The sequence below is a fragment of the Cherax quadricarinatus genome, chromosome 38 (genome assembly GCF_038502225.1).
Source record: "Cherax quadricarinatus isolate ZL_2023a chromosome 38, ASM3850222v1, whole genome shotgun sequence".
Lineage (NCBI taxonomy): Eukaryota > Metazoa > Arthropoda > Malacostraca > Decapoda > Parastacidae > Cherax > Cherax quadricarinatus.
The window spans coordinates 4841731-4854143 of NC_091329.1; the positions used below are offsets into that span (position 1 = coordinate 4841731).

The 12413-nt window shown below is 43.1% G+C and overlaps 1 protein-coding gene across 1 annotated transcript in view; it reads left to right on the forward strand.

Moving 5' to 3' along the window:
* LOC128692953 (dual serine/threonine and tyrosine protein kinase) overlaps window positions 1-12413 on the forward strand; it is a 67206-nt gene that overhangs the window by 18362 nt on the left and 36431 nt on the right. Inside the window, exon 3 of the mRNA XM_053782341.2 lies at window positions 751-936. Coding sequence (XP_053638316.2) covers window positions 751-936 — 186 coding nt within the window. The remainder of the gene's footprint in view (window positions 1-750; window positions 937-12413) is intronic.

Here is a 12413-nt window from a genome sequence, read left to right on the forward strand (position 1 = left end):
TTGCTCACGTGTCTTTCTAAACCAGTTTGTCAGTGTCTATTACCAAAATTTATACCACATTTAGTGCTTGCCCAAGCTAGTAATTGTCTATTGTTTAATGTTACCATGGCTGTTCTTGAGTGTGTTTGTCTTACTGCCAGGAATGCTGAGTGATCACCACATAAATGCGCTCGTCAAATATCACTGCTTCCTTCCTGGACTGGTGGTGGTATCACATTTTTGGAAGGGGGAGAGGGTAAGGAGCTCTAAATCTGTAGGGAGGGGATCATGCAGCACATGAGGGAATGGGAGGCAATCAGGTTTGATTAGCGGAAGGGGAAGGTTAGATCTAATTCTTTGGATCATAAGGTCACCGGTGTCAAAGACTCTTTCTAGAAGGTGACTTAATGGTTTACAGGTGACATTCAGTTTAATTAATGTTCTAGTTGAAGCGCCTTAAACCTAATACATGCTTCTTTCCTCTAAATTATATTTTATTATGTCTACAGTGCGTGTTGGAGTACGCACATATGTATGTATTCCCTTCCCCCCCCCCACCCACACACACTCCGTAGTGACTTCAAGTAATTTTACCTAGCAGACTGACATATGTTTCAAGAGTCAGGTTTTTATGTCAACCCCCAAAGTGTTGAAATGTCACCATGGCTAGCTTCAGTTCGAACCCATGTGACACTTTGGTTACAGCACTTTCCTGAATTTCAAAATAATTATAATACACGATTTAAGCGCTATGTTTTTTCTTATGGTGAGGACCCCGTGATGGGTAGCAGTATGTTGGAGGTGGGGCTGAACCATCCTCTGCTGAAGGAAGGGGTGCAGGTGGTGATTACACCGACGGGCACTCAGGTCTCCACCTTAGACTTTCTCAAGACCCTCCTGCCGGAGGTGCTGCCCATCCTGGTGTATGCCATCTCCAGAGACGAGCTCTCCGATCAAGTGAGTCAATTCCACTTTGTTTACCTCGTTTACCCTACCGCATTCTGAACTCCATAACTTTTAAAAGTAGATGTGCCAATTCCAACAATTTGTAGTTCATAAAGAGAGCAAGAAGCAATTAGAACCCTTTTAAATACGTTTCTCCAGCTCAGTAGGTTTTATCAAGTCAGCTCAGACTCGATAAAGCCTGACATGCACTGTGAAGAAATTACTTGAAGCAATAATTGCAAATGTAATTTGTGCTCTTCTCAGGAGATATCATATATATATATATATATATATATATATATATATATATATATATATATATATATATATATATATATATATATATATATATATATATATATTATATATAGATAGATATTGATTGATTGATTGACTTAATGGCTTAGAGAGAGATTTTACGAAGGGTTTTGCATAGGCATTAACTAAATGGCTTTACACAAGGCTAACATGTTAATATTACTCTCGTTCAAACGTATGATAGAATTATTGACAATATGTTAGATAAAAGACGCACGTTCAACTAATGCACTCTAGACCTGTATATCCCCTCTGTGTCCCTGTAGTGTTCGTAACGGCTTGACAAAGCTCCTGGAGAGCGAAAAGTTTCCCCAATAAAATGTCGAATTAGTTGCACGTCTTTTTACCTGACATGAAGAGTGTGTAAACAAGGTTGACTGGTTCTTTTTATTTTTTTGCTCAGGAAGCAGTCTCCTAATGTCAACTTGTCTTATTAATAAGATGATCATTTCAGTGGCTGCTGTGGTTAAGGTCTGGTGATTCTAGTCTTATGATTGTAGCCTGCTGTGTATGCACCTAATAGCATCATGGGGGGGGGTGTTGCTGTGTATGCACCTAGTAGCATCCTGGGGGTGTTGCTGTGCATGCACCTAGTAGCATCCTCGGGGGTGTTGCTGTGCATGCACCTAGTAGCATCCTCGGGTGTGTTGCTGTGCATGCACCTAGTAGCATCCTCGGGGGTGTTGCTGTGCATGCACCTAGTAGCATCCTGGGGGGTGTTGCTGTGTATGCACCTAGTAGCATCCTCGGGGGTGTTGCTGTGCATGCACCTAGTAGCATCCTCGGGGGTGTTGCTGTGCATGCACCTAGTAGCATCCTCGGGGGTGTTGCTGTGCATGCACCTAGTAGCATCCTGGGGGTGTTGCTGTGTATGCACCTAGTAGCATCCTCGGGGGTGTTGCTGTGCATGCACCTAGTAGCATCCCTAAAATGTCAGTTCATGATAAAATTAGAAGGGATTCACATTATTAAAATTTAAATTAAAAAACGCCTAATCGCACACAGGTTGGGAAAAAAGTGGTACAGACATATGCAATAAGTCGTTACTAACATACTGGGAAAGTTTAAGTACATAGCTGGAATAACTACACAAGTAATAATGACTGAGTACAAACAGAAACAGGCTTTCTAAACTTCATAAGTGTTCAGTAATTTTTCCGACTTGTGGTTTGACTATATAAACGAAGATCAGTTAAACTCACGAGTGAAACACTAGGTTTCATTAGATCAAAGGTTTACAGTACCAACAGATTTATGAATAACATACATGGGCAACACCTGGGTCTCTCTCAAGATACCCTGGTGTTGCATGTGTTGACCTGTTAATCAACTTGTTGGTACTCTACATTGAGATTATGGGATTGAAATGTGTACAAAACGAACCACGTACCTTATTGTTATTTTTATTATTATTATTATTATCAGTAATAGTATTTGTGGGGACATCCTGAAACTGGGGAATGGTGTGTAATAAAGTTCAATTCTTAAAAGGGAAGGGTTGCTTCAGTTCCTTGAATCAAGACGAAATAGATTAGTGCCGGCGCCACTTAGCTTCTCCGAGGGCTAGCAAGGATAGGGATGGGAAGGATAGAGCAGGGAAAAGTATCGTGGATACATATTAAGGGAATGGCAAGAAAAGTGGCCTAACCACTTACCCTTTTTTTTTAAGAGCGATTGGTCTTTTGACAAAGACCATATCTGGTTTTAACCAAGACGAATCAATTACTAGCATATTACGTAAAGGTTTACTTTCCTGACGCAATAGTCTACTTTGTATCTTTACAATAATGGTATAAAACCCTACTGGTTGGTGTAACGCCTTTAAATAAAGATATCTAGGTATTGCACGTGTCAAATTTCTAGGCTACTCTGGCGAGAGCTTCCCGTGTCTTGACCTTCCTGACCTGACCCGACTTGACTTAGTCGGGACAGCCAAGTAGGGATAGGCTTAGCAAGAGCTGGGCAACAAAGCCGCCTGACCTGGTTTCTAGGCATCAAGTAAGGTTTCCACGAGTTATATTTGGTGATGGTGGTGGCAGTGATGATAATGGTTTTCATGGTAGTGGTTGTGATAATAGTTGTGGTAGGTGTTACTAAACGGTATTGAGGCTATTTCTTATAATGATATTAGATAATAACGCCCACAATGGAACTTCTAGTGGAATTAAGTTTAACTGACTTTATTAGGTTATCTTAGGAAAATACTGTTTCTACAACTTTTATGTTTCCTCATAATTTTTTGTATAATCTATGCTAATGGAAGATAAAACAGTACAAAAGATTTAATGTACGAAGTATCAGAGAGGAGAACGATTCGTACCGAGCATGAGGAAAATATATAGGTCCAACGGTCACTTGACAGGCCATGGTTCAGCCAGAATTGCCAACACACCAGAGGCCGCAAGAGGCCCTTGAAAAAATGCACAACTCGAAGAACGACCTAAGGCTGGGACTAATAACAGCTGAGAGGACACTGAGAATGACGTCAAAAGCCAAAACAGAACCAAAAGTTACTCCAGTCACTTAAGAAGGATAATGATTCCTGTATAAAGCTGGGGAAGGATGCCGTGATAACGGACACTGACGAACTATGAGGAAAGGGAAGTTTATTGGGATATCTAGAGAGATTAATTTAATGGAGTGAACTAGCACTGATTTAGGGATAGAAAACAATGCCATGTGGATTTATTTTGACATGGATAAAAAAAAAAACAGGTCTGCCGACTGCTGGGAAGCATTTAAGTATTTTAAGAGGACACCACACGATAAACATCTAGAAACTACAACATTCAGAAAAAAAAGTGTTGCATTGGACGAGGGCAAATAGAAGACATGACATGGTAACAGGCACGAGCAATGGAGATAAAAGGTATAAAATACCGACACGATGGAAAAATAAACAAATGCAGTATATGCGATCTTCTACTGACTACGTTTCGCCCGCACAGTGAACTGTCAAGTCACAAACATCTGTTTGGCGACTTCATAAATGTCCAGTGTGTGGGCGAAACGTAGTAAAGATTCTCATTATACTGCATTTGTGTTTATTTTTCAAGGCTTGAATAATAAGGATGGGACTAGTGTAGAAGTCTTCAAGAGGAAACGACAAGTATCTTCACCAGGTGCCAGGCAAAGCACCAGACGAGCCTGGCTCCGGGAGTAGAAAAACTCTTAGAACCCATCAGAGGTATGAGCGAGTGTAAACTAGTAACAAACCATACCACGGGCCGGGATATAACCCGAGATCAGTTGGACGAATCTTGTAGCCCGCTGGCCCAGTGGCTAGCGCGTCGGTCTGGAGTTTTATGACTGATCGCGGATTCTATCCCCACCCGTTGTATGGTTTGTTTGCAAGCGTGTCATTACGATTTCGTGAGACTAGTAACAAGTGGAGTTCCATAAGAATCAGTGTTGAGCCCCAAATATATTGTCCTGACAGCATAACTAAACACTATCAATCCTTGTGTGTATCATAGGACACTACTAGGCAGTAATCATTTTTATAAATATGTTGCAAAATGTAGCCGAGGTAAACCAGCTAATACTTAATTAAAAGTCATTTGACTAAGGCCAGTGTGAGACATTGGTCATGTTTCCTGACGAATAAAATACCCACCACCATCCCAGTGATAACATGTCATCAAAGATAGAATACAAGGATGTTGTCACCTCGCATTTCCATATTTAATCTGTATTAACAAAAATATTAATGAAATGAAACTTACGCTGATGCACGCAACATAAGAATTCTTGTTTAACGGTTGACTTCCATTCGCTATGTGCTCATGCGTAGCTGAATTGTCCTTTTTCTCGTTTTCTGGTGCATAACAATGTTCATATGGAAATTACCCTTTTGTTTTGGCTCTTGCTTAATGAAGTTACTTTATAAAGAACAAAAAGGCACAATACCGTGACTGGAACAATACACAGATAACCCGCACTTAGGCAAAAGAAGCTTATGACGGTTCAGCCCGACTTGGGTTATTTGTGGGGAGTTACTTGTCAAACGAACGGTTTCCTGGATTTCCGGGAATGCCATTGTGTGTGTTGGTGGATGTAAACTACACAGCTTATGTTTCCGGGAGTGCAAGTGTGTGTGTACTCGCCTAGTTGTACTCGCCTAGTTGAGGTTGCAGGGGTCGAGTCCGAGCTCCTGGCCCCGCCTCTTCACTGGTCGCTACTAGGTCACTCCCTGAACCGTGAGCTTTATCATACCTCTGCTTAAAGCTATGTATGGATCCTGCCTCCACTACATCGCTTCCCAAACTATTCCACTTACTTTACTGACTACTCTGTGGCTGAAGAAATACTTCCTAACATCCCTGTGATTCATCTGTGTCTTCAACTTCCAACTGTGTCCCCTTGTTACTGTGTCCAATCTCTGGAACATCCTGTCTTTATCCACCTTGTCAATTCCTCTCAGTATTTTGTATGTCGTTATCATGTCCCCCCTATCTCCTGTCCTCCAGTGTCGTCAGGTTGATTTCCCTTAACCTCTCCTCGTAGGACATGCCTCTTAGCTCTGGGACCAGTCTTGTTGCAAACCTTCGCACTTTCTCTAGTTTCTTTACATGCTTGGCTAGGTGTGGGTTCCAAACTGGTGCCGCATACTCCAATATGGGCCTAACGTACATGGTGTACAGGGTCCTGAACGATTCCTTATTAAGATGTCGGAATGCTGTTCTGAGGTTTGCTAGGCGCCCATATGCTGCAGCAGTTATTTGGTTGATGTGCGCTTCAGGAGATGTGCCTGGTGTTATACTCACCCCAAGATCATTTTCCTTGAGTGAGGTTTGTAGTCTCTGGCTCCCTAGACTGTACTCCGTCTGTGGTCTTCTTTACCCTTCCCCAATCTTCATGACTTTGCACTTGGTGGGATTGAACTCCAGGAGCCAATTGCTGGACCAGGTCTGCAGCCTGTCCAGATCCCTTTGTAGTTCTGCCTGGTCTTCGATCGAGGGAATTCTTCTCATCAACTTCGTCATCTGCAAACAGGGACACCTCAGAGTCTATTCCTTCTGTCATGTTGTTCACAAATACCAGAAACAGCACTGGTCCTAGGACTGACCCCTGTGGGACCCAGCTGGTCACAGGTGCCCACTCTGACACCTCGCCACGTACCATGACTCGCTGCTGTCTTCCTGACAAGTATTCCCTGATTCATTGTAGTGCCTTCCCTGTTATCCCTGCTTGGTCCTCCAGTTTTTGCACTAATCTCTTGTGTGGAACTGTGTCAAACGCCTTCTTGCAGTTCAAGAATATGCAATCTACCCACCCCTCTCTCTTGTCTTACTGCTGTCACCATGTCATAGAACTCCAGTAGGTTTGTGACACAGGATTTCCCGTCCCTGAAACCATGTTGGCTGCTGTTGATGAGATCATTCCTTTCTAGGTGTTCCACCACTCTTCTGATAATCTTCTCCATGATTTTGCATACTATACATGTCAGTGACACTGGTCTGTAGTTTAGTGCTTCATGTCTGTCTCCTTTTTTAAAGATTGGGAGTACATTTGCTGTCTTCCATGCCTCAGGCAATCTCCCTGTTTTGATAGATGTATTGAATATTGTTGTTAGGGGTACACATAGCGCCTCTGCTCCCTCTCTCAGGACCCATGGGGAGATGTTATGTCCCCATTGCCTTTGAGGTATCTAGCTCACTCAGAAGCCTCTTCACTTCTTCCTCGGTTGTGTGCACCGTGTCCAGCACTTGGTGTGCCCCACCTCTCCGTCTTTCTGGAGCCCCTTCTGTCTCCTCTGTGAACACTTCTTTGATTCTCTTGTTGAGTTCCTCACTTCACGGTCATTTCTTGTTGTCTCTCCTCCTTCCTTCCTTAGCCTGATTACCTGGTCCTTGACTGTTATTTTCCTCCTGATGTGGCTGTATAACAGTTTCGGGTCAGATTTGGCTTTCGCTGCTGTGTCGTTTTTATATTGTCGTTGGGCCTCCCTTCTTATCTGTGCATATTCGTTTCTGGCTCTACGACTGCTCTCCTTATTCTCCTGGGTCCTTTGCCTTCTATATTTCTTCCATTCCCTAGCACACTTGGTTTTTGCCTCCCTGCACCTTTGGGTGAACCATGGGCCCATCCTGGCTTTTTCATTATTCCTGTTACCCTTGGGTACAAACCTCTCCTCAGCCTCCTTGCATATTGTTGCTACGTATTCCATCATCTCATTAACTGGCTTCTCTGCCAGTTCTCTGTCCCACTAAACCCCGTTCAGGAAGTTCCTCATTCCCGTGGTGTGTGTGTGTGTGTGTGTGTGTGTGTGTGTGTGTGTGTGTGTGTGTGTGTGTGTGTGTGTGTAGAGGTGAATCCCCCCACAGCTCAGTGTGTGTACTCACCAAACTGTGGTTGCAGGGGTCGAATCGTAGCTCGTGAGCTCCACACTAATGTGTCTCCACACTACTCTCAATGCCCCCCCCCCCTTCCTTTCACATGTTCCTACCTCATTGTTGGATGCTCCATCTATCTCCCTCACTGAGAGGTACTCAATCACTACTAGGTTCTCCATTTGCCTTCCTGCTCCGTTCTCCATCACTACTTGTGTATGTGGTACATCACTACTATGTGCTCCTGTTAATTAACGCTCTTACAATCTCAAGTCATTCGGGCTACACAGTTCGAGTTTGTGCGTAAGCGAGGCTCTTCTCCACCCAGTGGTTACTTTGTGGTATTTATGTCGAATTACATACTGCTGTTCACTTCAAGGCGGTGCATTTATGCTGATGGAGGACTCTTGATCAAATACGTATTACAAACGGTTATTAAGACTTTTTTATTTTTTATATTTACAAACTATCAGCAACACTTCCTGATATTTACAAACTATCAACAAGGCTTCTTGATGTTTACAAACGGCCACTAAGGCTTCCTGGTGTTTACAACAAGGCTTTCTAATGTTTATTAATGATCTGCTAAACAGTTTAATTTGCTCACTTTAAAACTCTCCATAATCCTCACCCTACTGTAAGGTGCCTTGATGCTGGTGAATGACTTTTTGATCCAAGAGATTGGAGTTATCCTCGTGGATCAAACCTTGTTATCCTCCATTCACCGGGTGTTGCTCACAGTGCTGCCATGAGACTCATATCTGGTCTGTGTTACTTAATGTAGCACTTTTCCCCAGACAGTCACGTGTGGCAACAGAGGCCATGACCAATGGTGGGACACGGGTGGCACAAAGACCGTGACCTAAGGTGATACTCTTAGGCTGACAGTAGAAAGAGATGACACGTAGGAGATCAGTCAGCTGGTGGTGTGTTGGGCACGTTGTGATGCAGCCACATACTCGTGTCATGCCTGTGGTTGGTTTCGAGAGTTCTGCTCTTGTAGCCCGGAGTCTTTGTTGGTTATTTGATCGATCAGGCTGTTGATGGCTTAAGGCGCATGCATGGAAGAGCGTGAGATTTTATTTTAACAACATTTCGCCCAAGGAGAGCTTTGGTAAGTTGGTAAAGACTTAAGTTTAAGTTGTCTTAGGTATTATTTTCTCAGCTTGTTGGCGCGTTTCCTCTCATCACCTAGGCTGTTTTTATTAGTGGCCCGCAGGCCTACATAGCCATCACAGCGTCATTGGTTTTGCGTGGATGATGCCAACATGGTGAGGAAAACACAGACTGAAAAGGATGGAAGGCTGAGGAATATCTTTATCTCTACAAGTGCATGTACAAGGTATACAGGGCTAGCTGACATCAATGACATACTTCTACATAGAAAGCCCCTTGGTATGCAGAGCATTTCGGGCAGATTAAATCAGTTTTGTCCCAGGATGCGACCCACACCAATCGACTAATACCCAGGTACCCATTTTTACTGATGGGTGAACATAGACAACCAGCTTAAGGAAACGTTCAATGGTTCTACCCTCGCCGGGAATCGAACCCTGAACTCACCGTGTTAAGCGAGAGCTTTTGCCACCAACCAAGCCACGGGCCAGATTTCATAAATTGTCACGTAAATGGTTACTCGAGTTTTAACTCGAAGAAACTGTAATGGAGATGGAGGGGGGGGGAGACCCAATACAGAGTAGCATCTGAGGAGGGCGAGAAGAACTAAGCCTATATAAGTCGTTAATTAAGGAAACTGATTAACCATTACCTCAGACATATTGCCTAAAGCACTTGGACAGAATAGCATTATCAGAATGGGTTAAACTCGCAAAGAACGTTCAAAACACACTACATTATATTTGCCACGAATTCTAGAGTACTCCTGTATGAAACCCTCGTCAAAGAACATAAAGCTCGATAAAGAAGACTTCGGATTAGTAACCTCTTATGGTTAACCCAAGAAAGTTAAGCATTGTGGTTTATTTCGGTTAAGTTAACTTGTTAGGTCCTCATGGATACGACCCACAACAACCAACTAACTCTTAGGTGGATAGACCATATACTTGTAATCTTAGACAGGGTATATAGAGAGGAATACTTTACCAGGAATTAAACCAAAATAAGTAGATATGGTTATAATTACACATGCAAATGAGCCACATGAATAACCGGAAAGCTTTCTTAAACATGTCAAATGAACTACACAATGACAGTGGACCCGAACTCCATACAGGAGTTCCAAAGTAGGTACGACAGATATTTCACGTGTTGAAAATTTCAGAGACGGGGGATCAGAAGCTACATCGTAACCCCTAGTCACAAACGAAAATAGGAAGTTTTAAAGTTGTAATTATGCATGTATTCGCTCTCGTACATTCGTGGTATTGACATTGTGTGGGAGGCGTGGCTGGTGGGGCTTAGTGCGCGCACAGTCATGAGAGGTGAGCTCGCCCAATCCCCTGAGTATAACGTCTTCAAAACATTATACAGAAATAACATTAAGAATTGTAAAGCACAGCAGTTAGGGTAAATTTAGACTAGGCTAATATCCGTTAGTCTCTATCAAGTCTTGTGCTGTTTTCAGACTTTACCGACCATTCCTTCAAGGCGATGGTATTTTGATACATGTGAATAAGCTATTTTTCCACGGAACTTTAACTACCTCCTTTTTTTTCACGGGGTTGAACTTTACTGTTCCCCATCATTTCCCTGGCGCTTGCCTGTGGGTATAATAATTGACAGCTCACTTTGTTCTGGAAGTTTTCAGTCAATATCGAGGTTAGCTGCTCAGTAGAGTTCAGTGATAATTCATAATTTGAAGTATTACAATAATAAGTGGCTTTTGCAATGTAGTTTTTTTGGACAATTTTTTTCTAGGTTATGTTGTACCAGGTTGGGTTCTAACCCAACCCATTCCAACCTAACTGAATCCAACCCATCTAGATTCACCCTAACCTATATTCCAAGAAGATATAAACAAAGTTTTCTAATGGGCAACGGTAAACAATATGATGTTCAATGAGGACAAATTCCAACTACTCCGTTATGGAAAACTGGAGGAGATAATAACTAGAACAGAGTATACTACTGACTCCGGCCATACAATAGAGCGGAAAACTAATGTAAGGGACCTGGGAGTAGTAATGTCTGAGGATCTCACTTTCAAGGATCACAACAGTGCCACGATCGCACGTGCAAAGAAAATGATAGGATGGATAATGAGAACTTTCAAAACGAGAGATGCCAAGCCCATGATGATCCTTTTCAAATCACTTGTTCTCTCTAGGCTGGAATACTGCTGTACATTAACATCTCCATTCAAAGCAGGTGAAATCGCAGATCTAGAGAGTGTACAGAGATCCTTTACTGCACGTATAAGTTCTGTCAAGCACCTTAACTACTGGGAACGCTTGGAAGCACTTGACTTGTACTCGTTGGAACGCAGGAGGGAGAGATATATCATAATCTACACTTGGAAAATCTTGGAAGGAATGGTGCCAAATCTGCACACAGAAATCACTCCCTACGAAAGTAAAAGACTGGGCAGCGATGCAAAATGCCCCCAATAAAAAGTAGGGGCGCCATTGGTACACTAAGGGAAAACACCATAAGTGTCCGGGGCCCAAAACTGTTTAACAGCCTCCCATCAAGCATTAGGGGAATTGCCAATAAACCCCTGGCTACCTTCAAGAGAGAGCTGGACAGATACCTAAAGTCAGTGCCGGATCAGCCGGGCTGTGGCTCGTACGTTGGACTGCGTGCGGCCAGCAGTAACAGCCTAGTTGATCAGGCCCTGATCCATCGGGAGGCCTGGTCATGGACCGGGCCGCGGGGGCGTTGATCCCCGGAATAACCTCCAGGTAATCAGACCTGAACATCGCCTAATAAATAAATAATCTCCAGTGGTAATATATCCGAATTATTGATGAAAGGATCATCGTGTTGCTGCAAAAAAACTCTGTTTTGTTCGCTCTTCCATTGTTACACTCGGTAAACATCAGTCCTGCCTACCTTGTGTATGAATTGAGAATATTGGAACGCCGAGTCCTTAAAACTAGCCGCTGATTAGGCTGGTGCGCAATTAACCACGTACAATCTTGATCTCGTGAAATTATTTATATCACTAATATCTAAAATAATTTGCCCAAGAAATAAATTATTGCCTGGGATTGGATGCCTCCTATGTATGAGAAGCAAGTAAACGTCAGAGTTCCGCCGTACTGCTATACTCGATAATGACTGAGTTTTCCAGTTACAGGTTAGGTGTATTGGTGTAGTGTAGTGGGTTACCACGACCCCGACGCACCGGTCTCTTGTAGCCCATTCGGGTTTAGTGCTTTCTTGTGAACTAGCACTGTTGGCATTGTCGTTTTTGTGTCTCACTTAAGAGAAATGTAGGTCTTAGACAAAATAGGTCTTGGAAGGTGTTAGAAAAGCTGCTGTGTAGTGGTCAAAAGAGCGGGGTCTTCAGAGTGGGTCTTGGTGGCAGGAGGAAAGGAGAGAGAAAGCTAAGATGTTGTGGTGGAGGTTATGTGGTGAGGTGATCAGCTGATGGCTTGTGTCGTTGGGGTGTGGGGTGTCATATGGCTCCCCGCGGGCGCTCACACTCCCACACCACACACCCCTCCATTCTCCCTTTTCTAAGATTATTTATACTGACAGGTGTATATATCTCTGGATATGTGCAGAAAGTTTACTTTAGTCTCAAATTTTAGGGATGAAAGTATTCTTGTGCTACTTTACAAGTGGTACGCAGCCTAAATGACCCTCACGTAGTCGATAAGCTTTAAACCCATTTAACCAATAATTCACCCCTTTTTCTCCCCTACCCCTACTCTC